This window comes from Rhinolophus ferrumequinum, chromosome 11 (assembly GCF_004115265.2).
Source record: "Rhinolophus ferrumequinum isolate MPI-CBG mRhiFer1 chromosome 11, mRhiFer1_v1.p, whole genome shotgun sequence".
Classification (NCBI taxonomy): Eukaryota; Metazoa; Chordata; class Mammalia; order Chiroptera; family Rhinolophidae; genus Rhinolophus; species Rhinolophus ferrumequinum.
Window position 1 is genome coordinate 4,667,401 of NC_046294.1, and position 13,550 is coordinate 4,680,950.

At 59.3% G+C, this 13,550-nt stretch overlaps 2 protein-coding genes across 2 annotated transcripts; both read left to right on the top strand.

Moving 5' to 3' along the window:
- The first annotated feature begins 2,168 nt into the window (after positions 1 to 2,168).
- On the top strand, positions 2,169 to 8,834 carry TBX10 (T-box transcription factor 10). Its single transcript, XM_033120867.1, has 8 exons — positions 2,169 to 2,411; positions 4,881 to 5,148; positions 5,240 to 5,341; positions 5,722 to 5,893; positions 7,095 to 7,250; positions 7,523 to 7,590; positions 7,810 to 7,904; positions 8,325 to 8,834. The coding sequence occupies exons 1-8, from the start codon at positions 2,405 to 2,407 to the stop codon at positions 8,612 to 8,614; spliced, it is 1,158 nt and encodes a 385-aa protein (XP_032976758.1). The 5' UTR covers positions 2,169 to 2,404; the 3' UTR covers positions 8,615 to 8,834.
- A 1,094-nt stretch (positions 8,835 to 9,928) lies between these two features.
- Positions 9,929 to 12,082, top strand: NUDT8 (nudix hydrolase 8). The gene is made up of 4 exons (XM_033119020.1): positions 9,929 to 10,277; positions 10,924 to 11,056; positions 11,598 to 11,675; positions 11,775 to 12,082. Exons 1-4 carry the CDS (start codon positions 10,084 to 10,086, stop codon positions 12,000 to 12,002), a joined length of 633 nt encoding a protein of 210 aa, XP_032974911.1. The 5' UTR covers positions 9,929 to 10,083; the 3' UTR covers positions 12,003 to 12,082.
- Positions 12,083 to 13,550: the final 1,468 nt, after the last annotated feature.

Sequence of the window (13,550 nt, forward strand, 5' to 3'; positions counted from 1 at the left end):
CTCTCTGCAGGGTGTCCATGTCAGGGCCGAACCGGGCAGGGCAGGACGGGGCCCTGAGGGCACTGCCCACACCCACCTGAGCCCGACAGGTCGTAGTTCCTGGCTGACAGTGGGGCTGGTGGAGCCCAGGGCTCCGTCCTGTTGAGACATCACGCCCTGGCCCCCCCCCAAACCCCTGCCTGGCCCATCCATCTCCCCGCGGCCACAGCTGCCACACTGCCTCCTGCTATTGAGTAGTGAGATGAGAAGGTGTGAAGGATACCGGGGCGCCAGGGACGTGCTGGCAGGCAAGATGGATGAGGGGGCAGGGGCCAGTCTGCGCCTCCGGCAGGAAAGGCTGGCCAGAGGGGAGGGGGGCTGTGCAGGAGGCGGAGTTGTGCCTGTGTGCCTGGTGTGTGCGTACGGAGGTTGTGTGTGTGTGTGAGCGTGTGTATCTGTGCACACAGGAGCTTGTACACGTGTGAACACGAGGGGTGACAGGTTAGCAGCTGTGTGCATATGTGTATTCATACGCTGGTATGTCAGTGCGCTCATGTGCACATGTGACGGGGTTTCCCATCACACAGAGCAAAGGCGTGTGCAACCACACACGTACTCACACACATCATGAGCCAACAGAACCCCAGGCTGGCCTGCCCCAGGGAGTCCGGGCTGAGGGGGAGCCACCAGGCCCCTCCATCACCTCTCCCACCTCCCACCCGCCCCACTGTGGATCCTGGGCAGGGTGGCATGGCCACACCTCACTGGGTAGCCCCTGGGCACCACTAGGACCCTCCCTCACAAGCACAGAGAACTTCCTGCCCCATCTTGTCTGGCAGCAAACCCCGGAGCGGGTGCAGCCTTCCCCAAACAACTGGGTGTGGGCGTGTTACCAGGGCCAGCCTACCCTGTCCCTGTGGGACCCCTCCCGGCTCAGCAGGCAGGCATCTGGGACTTAGGGACAGAAGCAGCAGGCACGTCTGAGCTGAAGGGAGGAGAGGTCTGCATGAGGCATGAGGTTCAGGGCGGGACCGGGTGTCACGCTCGGAGAGAAGCAGCCCCTCCAGTCTCTCTGACTGTTGGCCCCTCTTAGGAATGGGCCTCTGCCAACCCCATGTCACCAGTGCCACACTCCGGAGAAGGTGTGTGAGGGTCGAGCTGGCCTTGGGGTCTCCCGTCGAGTATGCCCGGCCCAGTGTGAGGTACCCTTGCCTAGTGTTATGCTTCCTCCCAGAGTGGGCAAACCTGGGGTCCAGCCAGATGACCCTCCCTGGGCCACATGACAGGGATCAAATAGCCAAACAATACTCTCAACTGAGAGCAACCAGCTTCAGGGGACATCAGCCCCTCTGCCTTCCTGACCAGTGGTTCAGGTGTCCCCCAGTGCCCAACCCAGGACTGGCAGGGGCCACCGGTCGGGCTGGAGAACACAGACAGACCTGCAGGCAGAGCAGACACCGCCCCAGCGACCTCCAACCTGGGCCAGCCTCCAACCCTATGGGGACTATGTAGGCCCCATCAGCCAGGATGGGGCCTGCTTACTGCTCCCCAGGCTGGGCCAGCCCTTCCCAGGCAGAAGAGATTATGCACTGAGTTCAGTTGGGGAAACTGAGGCACAGGGACAGTCAGGGACCTGCCAGCGTAACACAGCTCATTGAGCCAAGCCGTCAAGAGGACAAGGCTTCCTCCTACCCAGTCCGGGGCTTCTGCCTCTGTCATCACTTGCTGCGGCTGCCCCCTCATGTTTCCTGGTGATTTCACACCAGCGGCCCCAGGTCAGGGGTCTGGGTCCTGGTGAGAGGGCACTGCCTCTGCCATTCATCCCTCTGCTGCTGCCACAACTGTGGCCTCCCCAACTTCCCCGAGGCCGCATGGGCCCTCAGCGCCTCCAGTCGGTCAGCCCTGGGCCCCTTCGCACCACCCAGCCCGTCCTCAAGATGGTCCCCCACCCCGCGCTTGGGCCCATTGATCAGGAATGGCTGGGGGGCTCCTAGCTGGGGAAGGGAGGGAGCCAGGAAGGAGGACTGGGAGGCGGAGTGGGAGGTTTTGACACGTCAGAGCCTCCCCACCTGCCCTCCTCCCGCACGGCATCACGCCAGCTGCCGGCTAGCCCAGCCAGTGGCCTGACAGTGCCGCGTGAGGGTGGCTTGAGGAAGGGGCCCTGCACCCAGAGCCAGAGTCCCCTCTGCTGAGACCAGGTGCCCGGCTCAGGTGGAGAACCAAGACCTGGGCGACAAGGAAGAAAGAAGTTCCTACCAAGAAACCGGGAATGAAACCTGAGAGCTGAGCTGTGCTGCCGAAGGGACCAGGAGACCAGGAGTGGCTGACCACCCCTCCTGGCAGGCAGGGCCCCCTCGGGTGGCACTCGCAGCCCCACCCTAGCTGAGCAGGGCTTCTCCAGGAGCAGGACATCCAGGCTGTCCTCATGGCAGGTACAGTGCGGGCAGCTGAGGCAGCCCCATGGGTTGGCTAGGCTTCAGGGTGAGCTGAGCAGAGCAGAGACTGGGCGTGGGGACCAAGGAAACCCCACTGGACCCAGGTCCTGGGCAAGAGGGTGGGGCAGGGGCACCCCAGGCTGAGGCCTCAGATCCTGTCCGAGCAGGGCTGATGGACTCGAAGCCACCGTGCAATTATGGGGTGCTGACAGCCAGGGGGACAGAGCTGGTTCTGGGAGGTGAAAGCTTTATCAGGCGTGGGGAATCTTAGGGCTGTCCCCTCTCCTCTCTGGGCCTCACCCCTTGAGTATCAGGGCAAGGGCTGGACAAGAAACCTCTAACCTCCTCTCCAGACCTGACTGATGCTGTGGGCCTAACCCTAAGGGATGCTGGCTTTTAGAGGAACTGAGCAGAGGACAGGCCCCTCCCCAGAGTTCCTGAGGCACTGTCGGGATAGGCAGGGAGCCAGTGGCCAGCCTGTGAAGCCCCCAGGCCCAGAGAAGCCGTAAGCTTCTCCCTTGGGACCCACCACCATGGACCCTGGGGGCTGGCCTCAGTTACCTGGATGTTGCACTGGCAGTTGTCCATTGGATGCCCTGGTCCAGGTGGTGGGGGACATCTGTCTATCCACCCTTCATGCTCTTCTGGGGGATGCAGACCTGATGTGGTCCATCACTCTCAGAGAGTCCTACCCTCAGACCCAGACATGTCCCGGCTTTAGCGAGGAGCCACTTCTCATACGTGGCCCGGGGGCCCACGCTCGCACCAGGCACCTACTCTGTGCCAGCTCTGGCCAGGGGCTGCAGACCTGTTAGCTCATTAGCCATTCTCTTCACCCACCTATCTATCTGTCTGTCCATCCATCCAACATCGAAATTCCACCTCTGCCCAGGGGATTCCATGGTTTTACCAGGCCCTTTGTCTCTCCTGGGGCTGCTAGAAACTAATTATCTATTTTTCAGGATTTTTTTTCTCTTTAAAGATTTTTAATTGTGTAAAATATACATAACAAATATTACCATCTTGACCATTTTAAGTGTACAGTTCAGTTGCAGTAAGTACATTCACACTGTTGTGCCACCATCCCCACCATCCATCTCCAGAGCTTTTTCATCTCGCAAAACTGAAACTCTGTCCCCATTAAGCACTAACTCCCCATTTCCCTCCCTCAGTCCCTGGCAGCCACTTTTCTATTTTCTGTCAATGAATTTGATGACTCTAGGGACCTCCTATAAGTAGAATCATATAGTATTTATCCTTTGGTGACTGGCTTATTCCACTCAGCATAATGTCCTCAAGCTTCATCCATGTTGTAGCGTGTGTCAGAACTTCTTTCTTTTTAAGGCTGAATAATAAAAATGAATAATGTATCTGGACAGACCATGCGTCCATCGACGGAAACTTGGTTTGCTTCCACCTTCTGCCTGCTGTGAACACCACTGCTATGAGCATGGGTGTACAATTATCTGCTCATGTCCCTGCCCTGGATTCTTTTTGGGTATATACCTACAAGTAAATAAAGTTGTTGGGTCATATGTGAATTCTAAGTTTAATCTTTTGAGGAACCATCATTTTGTTTTCCACAATGGCTGCCCCATTTTACATTCCCACCAACAGTGCAAACGGGTTCCAATTTCTCCATCCACTTCCTCGCCAACACTTATAGTTTTGGTTTTGTTTTTGTTTCCTGTTTTGTTTTGGTAACAGCCATTCTCATGGGTGTAAAGTCATATCTCATTGTAGTTAGGATTGTTGTTGTTGTTAACCGGAAGGGTAGAGGGTGGCAAAACTTTTGGCCAAGACTTGTGCCAGGACTGCAAATCAAAAGAAGGGATTTTTAGAAAAAAATGAGGAGGTCAGAGAAGAAAGATGGCTTCTGGAGGCAGGATTTGAGCAGGTTTTCTAGGTCAGAGATGGATAAGAGCAAGTCGTGGTAATTCATGGGCTCTCCTCTCAGCTCAGCTCTCCTTAAGCAGGACCAGGCAGTGGAGTCTCCAGTGAGCTGAGAAAGAACCCCCACCCAACTCCCACAACCTCACAAGTCCTATCATCCATAACATGTGTCATTTATGAAGGGCCTACTGTGTGCCAGGCCCTGTATGTGTCCTCACAAATCCTCACATCAGCCTTAAGAGGCAGGTATTAAAAATCCTTTGTTATGCATGTAGAAACGAGACTCCGGGAGATGAAACAATTTGTTCAAGGCCCCATGGCCACCTGATGGCTCAAGGATTCCCTGGGGAGTCAGACAGGCCTGGTTTCCAGCCTCTAGGAGCTTTAAGTGAGCATTTACTTTATGAGGTGATGCTGAGTCAAGTTAACTATGGGAACACACAGGCCTGGCAGTCAGGGAGGGCTTCCTGAAGGAAAAGGCACCTAGATGCAGCCTGAAGGATGGGGGCTGGCTGGGTAAAATGGGGGTGGGTGAGGCAAGCAAGGGCCCACACTTCTGTCCTCTCTCCCCAGCCTTCCTCTCTGCCGGCCTCAGGGTACTTGCACCCTCAGAGACCTACACCCTGCCTGTGACCAGCTCCAGCTGGGAGCCCCAGCTGGTTTCTCCATTCCCATCAGGCCCTTCCACTGGCTCTACAGGGACCCAAGTCGTGGCCGAGCCCACTGGGCAGGGTCCCAAGAACCCATGTGTGTCCAGCGTGACAGTCCAGCTGGAGATGAAGGCTCTGTGGGAGGAATTCAACCAGCTGGGCACAGAGATGATTGTCACCAAGGCAGGCAGGTGCGAGCAGGGGGTGGAGGGTGCATGTGTGGTGGGGGGCCGGGGCCAGGCTGGAGCCGCGGTCATGCTTCATGGCACCTACCTCCTGCAGGAGGATGTTCCCGACCTTCCAGGTGAAGATCCTGGGCATGGACTCGCTGGCTGACTATGCCCTGCTCATGGACTTCCTGCCCCTGGATGACAAGAGATACAGGTCTGGGGGCCGGCCCGGGGCGGGGGGGCGGCTCCGACCTCAGGTGCTGCACGGGAAGTCGACCTCCAACTGCACTGTGAGGAGGCAGGGCCCAGTCCGAGCAGCCAGTGTCAGGGAGGCCTACCCTAGGCCAATAATGGGAGCCTGGTGGCAGGAGGGAGCCGAGCCCAGGGCAGCAGGTGTAACCACAGGGAACTCAGGGCCAGAGAGCAGTCTTGGAGCCTCTGGTTCCTCGTGTGCAAAATGGCCATAGTGCATGGGCAGTAGTGGAGACAGTGATACCCCTTGCGTCCCACCAGTCTTGGCTCCAGGTGGGGGCAGCAGATGAGGTGTTGTGGGGTGCACATGGGGTGCCCTCACCACCTCGCTCTGCTCCCCAGGTACGCTTTCCACAGCTCAGCCTGGCTGGTGGCAGGCAAGGCGGACCCGGCCACGCCCGGCCGCGTGCATTTCCACCCTGACTCACCCGCCAAGGGTGCCCAGTGGATGCGCCAGATCGTGTCGTTCGACAAGCTCAAGCTGACCAACAACCTGCTGGATGACAACGGCCACGTGAGGCCCGGGTCACAGCGGGGAGGGGCTGGCCTGGGCAGGGAACGCTGGGGCCTGATTGAGACAAAGCCTGGAGCCAGGGCTGGCTGGGCTTTTGGAGCCCAGCATCCCCGCCCTTTACTAATAGTCAAAGCTGGGGGACCGAGCTCACCTGGCGGGGGTTGGACAGCAGATGGGACTGTCCAGGTAGGTGGGGAAGTGGGCTAGGGGTGTGGGAATGTTCCAGCAGTGTCCCTCTCATGGACAATGTTTATAGAACGCCCACCACGAACCAGGCCCGTGGTAGGTGCCAGAACACAGCACGGTTGACACTTTGTCAGGTAGACAAAGATCCCTGCCCTCACAGGGCTCACCTCCTGGGGTAGGGGGCTCATGGGGGGCAAAGAAGCCAGAAGACACTGGATCCAGTGTCAGATGGTAATGAATGCCAGGAGAAAAAGGAACGGGGTGGGGGTGGGGATGGCTGAGGGAGGTGGCTGCTCCTTGCAGGAGGCCCAGGAAGCTGCTGAGGTGACATCTGAACAGACATGGAAGAGGAAGCCTAAGCATACAGAAGGGGAGCTGTTGCAGGCCAAACAAAAACAACAACAAAACGCAGCAAGTGCAAAGGCCCTGACACTAGGGAATGTCGGGGAATTGGGGGAGAAGTGCAAGGAGGCTCCTGAGTGGCTGGAGTGGATCAAGGAGGGGAAGGCGGGTGGAGAGGGAGAGATCCTGGAGGCAGCCGGGCTGATCGGCAGCGCCAGTTGGCTTTTACTCTTTGTGAGGTGGGAGCCACAGGAAGGTTTTGAGGAAGCAGTGACCTGCTGTGACTCACTCGGGCTGCTATGTGGAGAATGGACAGAAGAGCCAGGTGGAGGCAGGAAGATGAGCCAGGTGGCAGCTGAGGAAACCCAGGTGAAAGATGACGGAGGCTGTCTAGGGTAGAAGCGATGGGGTGAGAGGTGGCCAGATTCTGCTTCGTTCTGAAGGCAAAGCGGGCAGCTAGATGTGGGTGTGAGAGACGGCCAAGCGGCAAGGCTGCTCAGATACAAGGGGCTTTGACACAGAACTGTAGACTCTCAAGTTGACCCTGTACCACCAGCACAAGAAAGGGGGGCAGCAGGCCCACGGCAGCCTCTCTGCCCCAGGGAGAAGGACTGACGCCTCAGTGACAGCTTTCTGCTGTCCCCCACCCCTGCACTTTTTGCACCCCCCACAGATCATTCTCAACTCCATGCACCGCTACCAGCCTCGCTTCCACGTGGTCTTCGTGGACCCACGCAAGGACAGTGAGCGCTACGCCCAGGAGAACTTCAAGTCCTTCATCTTCACGGAGACCCAGTTCACGGCCGTGACAGCATATCAGAACCACCGGGTGGGTGGGGCACAGCTCCCGGGGCACCTGCCAGCCCCATTTCACAGGGGTAGAGACTGAGACCCAAGGCTCTTAGCCCCTACGTACACACAGACCCCAGCCATTCTCCCCTGCCCTGGGACTCAGTGGGCATCTTCCCACAGTCATTCCCCTGCCTGCACATCCACTGGCTCTGTGGTTCTGGATCCCAGGGTCTCCTGACCAGTGGGTCCAGGGAGGACAGCCTTTCCCCGGCTCAGTGCTGGCCCATAATTTCACTTTCTCCTCTGCAGATTACCCAGCTGAAAATCGCCAGCAACCCTTTTGCCAAGGGCTTTAGGGAGAGTGACCCGGACTCCTGGTACCGTCTGGCCCCTGCCAGTTCTACCCTGCTGCCCTAACCCAGCCCCACAATAACCACATCCCCAGGCATCGCCTAAAGCCTCTGCTACTGACCCTTGTTTCAGGGTTACGCCCACTGACTTGTCCTGGGGTCCCACTGTCTGACTCTGAACTAGACCCTTGGCTTGGGTTCTTCACCCTGACCCCCTGACCCCGTTCCTGCCTGCCCCATCTTCAGGACTATACCTCCACGGCCCCTGCTCAGTGTCCCAGCCCGGAGCCGCAGCAGCCTCAGCCCCTGCCTGATGAAGGGCTCCACAGAGCAGGAGAAAGGTCAGCCCCCAGACCCAGAGCCTGCATGGTGGGTGGGAAGCAAGGGGCCAGGGTCTCAGGGCCTCCAAGAAGGGGCTCCAGCGTGCTCAGCAAGCCCAATGGGCATCTGCATGGACAGAGAGGAGGAAGCAGAGATTTCTAAAACAATTTGGGGCCCAGGGCAGAGAGAACAGAGCAGGAAAAATGTGCTGAGAGCAGGGGGGGGGTGTCAGGTGGGCTTCCTGGAGGAGGTGGTTCCCAAGCTGGGCCTTAGAGGACTGGGAAGGGTTTGGATAGAGGGAGAAAGTAGGGTAGAAATTCCAGGCCGAGGAAAGAGCAAGAGCAAAAGCTGAGAGGTGGGCAACTTGGAATGGGAGGAGTAGAAGGGGACAGGGCATGCTGTGGAAGTCTAGGGTCCACTCAGACCATTTCCTCCCTCAGACCCCAACAAAGTTCCAGCTTCCACCTCCAGAACCCCTGCCCGACTCCATCATCAGCTGCTGGCCCCCCCTGAGGCTCTGCTGACCCCAGCCACCTATCGGCCCCTCACCTACCAGGACCTCTACACTGGAGTCTCAAGCCCCCTCGGAATCCCAAGAGCCCGACCGACACCATACCCCCTCCCCAATATCCAGGCTGACAGGGATCAGGAAGGCCTGCCTCTCCAAGCTGGGCTGGGGCTTCTGTCCCCCAGCACCATGTGCCTGGGGTCTCGCCAGGCCCCTCAGTGATGGTGGGTCACCTGTGGACAGAGTCCTCTTTCTCTGGACCCCACCCCTCCAGCCTCACCTCTGCAGAGAACCCCTCTCTTCCCAAGGACAGCAGTACAGGTGGAAGCCCAGAGAAGGAGGCTGCCTGCTCAGTCACAGCAAGCCTGGGATGGAGCCTGGCTTGGAACCAGGCCCCCTACCTCCCAACCTGCCCCCTTCTGTCTTAGAGGTGACTCTTCCAAACCCCACTTTACCTCTCCCTTACTCCAAACATTAAACTATTTGGCATGGATGGTCAGAGCACTTCTGTCCTCAGCGATCGGGGTGGAGGGCCTCAGGAATGCCCAGACCCCAGAGTCTGGGCTGCAGACATCCCAAAGCTCTGCCCAGTGCAGTTGGCATCCTGGAAGAACAGAGTGATGGTAAATGTGATGACAACAGCCGACTGGTGGGACTTTTGGGCTGAGCTTCCTGCCAGGCCATGTGTGCTCGGATGACTGAAACTGCAGCTCAGAGAGGCAAGTGCTCAGAGTCAAAGCAAAGTATGGTAACACCTACCATTCCACGTTTAGGTACCTTGCGTAAGGAAGGCTAGGGTTGTCTGGTACTCGAGGGGCCAGGGTCTGGTGGACAGGTGACGAACCACAACAGGCAATGACCTGATGGGCCAAGGTGGGGTGAGTGGAGGGATTCGAGACAGGAGAGCTTCTAGAGAAAGTGACATTTAAACTAATACCTAAAGGAGTAGAAATTGTTGGGGAGCAGGGACAAGGCGAAGGGAGAAAACTCGGCAAAAGCCTGGGCTGGAGTGGGTCCCGTGAGGCGGTAGGGCGCGGCGCGCGCCACCTAGCGGAACCAGGAAAGAGGGCCCGAAGGGCACTCCTCCGGCCCCCGACGTCTTCGGCCTTCCAAGGGGTGCCCCCTGAGCCCCCTAAACACCGACTCCGCCCGTCCTGGAGCACTTCCTGTGAGGTCCTTGAAGAGGACCCCACACACTGGGGCGCGGAGGGACGCGGAGCCCGGGGGGGCCTCAACAGCAAGACGCCACGACTCCTGAACTCCGCGGCCAGAAGGGCCGGGTTCGGTTGCCGGACGGCGCACCACCCGAGCTGCTCCACCCGGATCGAAAACACTCGCCCGACCCTCCTCTCAGCTCCGCCCGAGGCCCAGGATCGCCTCTCGGCGGGTAGCCCAAGGTATCTGGCCACGCCCCGTCCGACCACGCCCCGATCTCAGAGCGGAGGCTCTCCCTCAAGCCCCGCCCGCCGCTCTCCCGTCTGGGGCCCCGCCCCGTCCCGCGGAGCCCCGCCTTGTCCCGCGGAGCCCCGCCCCCAAAGGAACTGGCCCGGCTTACGAGCCTCTAGGGACCGGGCGGGGCGTTAGGGCCTACTGCTCCCGCGGCCCCCACCAGGTTTGCAGGAGTGTGAGCGCTGCCCCGCCCCTTTCCTCCCGAAGCCCGGCGCCCTTGTCCCGGCGGCGCCCGGCCGGACATGCTGCCCAACTGCCTGTCGGCGGAGGGCGAGTGGCGCTGTCGGCGGCTGCTGGCGGAGGCTACAGCCCGGCTCCGCACGCGGCCTGCGGCGGCCGCAGTGCTTGTGCCGCTGTGCTCCGTGCGCGGGGTCCCGGCGCTGCTCTACACGCTGCGGTCCAGCCGCCTGGCCGGGAGGCACAAGGGTGACGTCAGGTACACCTCCCGAGAACTCTTCTCCCTTTTCGGAGGCGGCCGCTGAACCCCAGAGACCGCCGGGATCGTGGGCAAGGCTCTTAGCCTCTCCGAGCCTCGGAGACCATTCTCTGCGGAGAGCACGTCGGCCCCGGGCTATGACCGGGTCGGCGACCCGCGTCCCTCCTCCCGGAGCCTGGGAATGCTTCAGCCCAGGCGCCTTGCTGAGCCCCCCAGGCGCGTCCGCACCACCTCGGGTGGCGACACCTCTCTAAGCACTATCCCACTCTCTAAAAATGCAGGACTCCGCCCCCTCCCGGCGACTCTGGGGAGTTTCGGGTCCCAGAGCCTAGCCAGAGCGCTGGACTGGGCTTCCTGGTTTCCCGTCCTGACCCTGCCCTCGGCGGGAACTGGGGACAGCTTAGGGTCAATTTCAGCGCCAGTGTGGCCACCATAGACAGAATTTGTGTTTCTAAGCTCCAGGGCCTCTCTCCCTTACCCCCACTGCTCAGTGAAGTAAACTTGTGAGATCTTGTGACTTGCCAGAGGCCTCACTGCAAACTAGGGACCGAGGCTTAGGTGGGTCACTGACCCTTTGCCACAGCTGTCATCCCCACCGCTCTATGGCCCTAACAGCCCAAGGACCAGGCTGCCTGTGCCTATTTAGTTTCCCAGGCGGCAAGTGTGACCCCGCTGACCAGGACGTGGTGCACACGGCCCTGAGGGAGACCCGCGAGGAGCTGGGCCTGGCTGTGCCTGAGGACCATGTGTGGGGTGTCCTACAGCCCGTATATGACCAGGTGAGCCCGCCAGGCCCTGGGGCCATTGCCAGCCCTTACCCCATTCCCCCACTCTGCCTGCCCCCGGACAGGGAGCATGGTCATGGACTGGCAGACATAGAATGCAGTGGAGCACCAGACACCTGCCTGGAAGACGTCTATCCCCATACAACCCATCAGAGAGGGGCCAGGGGTATTTTCATCCCCTTTTCACAGGGTCCCAGGGTGGAAGTTGTTCCGGGGTGTGCCAGCTTTGCTCAGCTTAGTGGATGAGGGTTGGGGAAGGCTTCACAGGGTAGGAAGGGATTGAATGACAAGTGGCAGATTTTAGGGTAGTAAAAGTAAGGGAAGGTTGTTCTAAGTGGAGGGCCCAAAGGCCTGAAGGCAGGCTCGAGTCAGGCTCATGGCTGGAGTGAGCCCCAGGGCAGGGAGCAGGTGGACCTGGCCTTGACTGCTAAAGGCCTCTGGAGGGCAAGATGGGGTCTTCCTCTCAGGCTTCCCTCCCCAGTCCCAAAGCCCTGCCAGGGCCATGTCTCCCTGACTGTCTGCCTTTCTGCACCAGAGGAAGACCACCGTGGTGCCCGTGCTAGCCGGTGTGGGCCCACTGGATCCCCAAAGCCTCAAGCCCAACCCCGAGGAGGTGAGTTGAGGGGGGCAGCTGAGGAACTGGGTTGTCCGAATGGGGGAAGGCAGCAGTGGCCGGTCCTCTGTCCACCCTCTCACTGCCTCCTACTCACAGGTGGACGACGTGTTTGCACTGCCCCTAGCCCACCTGCTGCAGGCGCAGAACCAGGGCTACACCCACTTCTGCCAGGGTGGCCACTTCCGCTACACACTACCTGTCTTCCTTCATGGGCCATACCGTGTCTGGGGGCTCACAGCTATCATCACCGAATTCACCCTGCAGCTGTTGGCACCTGGTGCCTACCAGCCCCGCCTGGTCTTGCCTGGGCAGTCCAGGGGCTGAAGGCCTGGCCCTCAGTGGCCCCTGCCTTCTCCCTGCCAGACCAGCACCGCTCCAGGACTGAATAAAGAGCCTTTACCAACTCTGTGGCCCTTACATCTTCTGCGTTGGGGCCCTTCCCTTGGGCAAAGCCTGGCTTGGGTGCCTCTGTCCAATCACACTGTCATCCCCATCAGTGGGCACTTAGTGTGTGCCAGGTACTTGGCATCATCTCTCATTTCACCCTCAGCACAGCCCTATGAGGTGGGGCCAACACTCCCTGGCTGGTGAGACGGGGGCGCAGGGACGAGAGACACCTTGCCCAATGTTACCCCAAGCTGGGATTCGAACCAGGCCCTCTCTGACTCAAGCCCAAACTCTTGGCTGCTGTACTGTTCCCTCCTCCATGCCAGGCTGCAGGTGTCTGGAGGCGAGCCCTGCATGTTACTGCCAGTGCCCACCATGCACCAGCTGCTGGGCTGGGGCCACATCTGAGGACCAGCCAGATGCTGGCCTGGCCTCTGCAGTAGACCTTAGACCAGATCACACAGATAATCATGTGATTGCACAGTAATTGATCACAGATAATAGTGGAATTATACATCGATTATGTAGAGCAGGGTCCTGTGAGAGTTGAGGGGGTCGGTGGTCTGACCATGACGTGGTGGTGGGCAGTATTAGCCAGGAAAAGCGATAGAAAATTCCATCCACTAACTGACTTTGCCAAAAGAGAGATGGTGATTACGAACTCCAGAGATCACTAGCTTCAGGCATGGCTGGATCCAGGGGCGCTTTCTCTGTGCTTCCCACTGAGTTGGCCTCACTCTCAGGGGCATTTTCTAATCCACAGGGATGAGAGGTGAGGAGAGGGCAACAGCTCTAGGATGGCACAGCACCGGTGTTCCCTCAACGGAAAGCACAGCTTCCCTTTCTCGGCCAGTCTAACCCAGAATTGCACTGTATTGGCCTGCCTTGGGTCACATGCCCTTCCCTGAGCCTGTCATGTGGCCTGCTGGCTTTGGAATTGATTGATTGGCAGAGTCTGGGGCACAAGTCTGGGGAAGAGGATGAGACTCCTGGACTGAGAGTAGGGAAGGGGTGGCCTCCAAAGGACCACTGGGAAGAGGGAAGGTTGAGCAGGCAAAAGCCAGCCAAGTTCTCCTTCAGAGTGACCTTGAAACCAAAAGTGAGCAGGAATGGGCAGGGTTAAAGGGCAGGGGAGGGAAGGTGGGGCAGCAGGAGCAGCACATGCGCAAAGCTTGGGGTGTTCGAGGAAACCAAGAAGAGTAAATTGGAGATGCAGGGGCAGGGGCGACCCTACCACCTAGGGGACCACGTGCTGCGCCAAGGGGACAAGTCTCAGTGATGAGTTAGGATTTTATTCCAGGACCAGAGAGGGGAGAGGTGTTGAAGTGATCTATGTTTTAAAAAGCTTGAGCTGCAAGGGGACCAGATTGCAGAAGCCCTCTTCCCGGGTGCCCCCTCCTCCCCAGGCCCCCCCTCCATAGAAGCCCTCCCTCCACACGTCCCACAGTGCCCCGCACTCCTCCCCCTTCCATACACCTTCCCACA

Bases quoted from the DNA above. Each gene is read 5' to 3' on its own strand.
- NUDT8 (XM_033119020.1), top strand. From the start codon at position 10,084: ATGCTGCCCAACTGCCTGTCGGCGGAGGGCGAGTGGCGCTGTCGGCGG. The intron at 11,057-11,597 runs GTGAGCCCGCCA...TTTCTGCACCAG, and splicing joins TACAGCCCGTATATGACCAG to AGGAAGACCACCGTGGTGCC. The intron at 11,676-11,774 runs GTGAGTTGAGGG...TCCTACTCACAG, and splicing joins TCAAGCCCAACCCCGAGGAG to GTGGACGACGTGTTTGCACT.
- TBX10 (XM_033120867.1), top strand. The intron at 5,149-5,239 runs GTGCGAGCAGGG...TACCTCCTGCAG, and splicing joins ATTGTCACCAAGGCAGGCAG to GAGGATGTTCCCGACCTTCC. The intron at 7,591-7,809 runs GTACCGTCTGGC...CCCCATCTTCAG, and splicing joins GAGAGTGACCCGGACTCCTG to GACTATACCTCCACGGCCCC.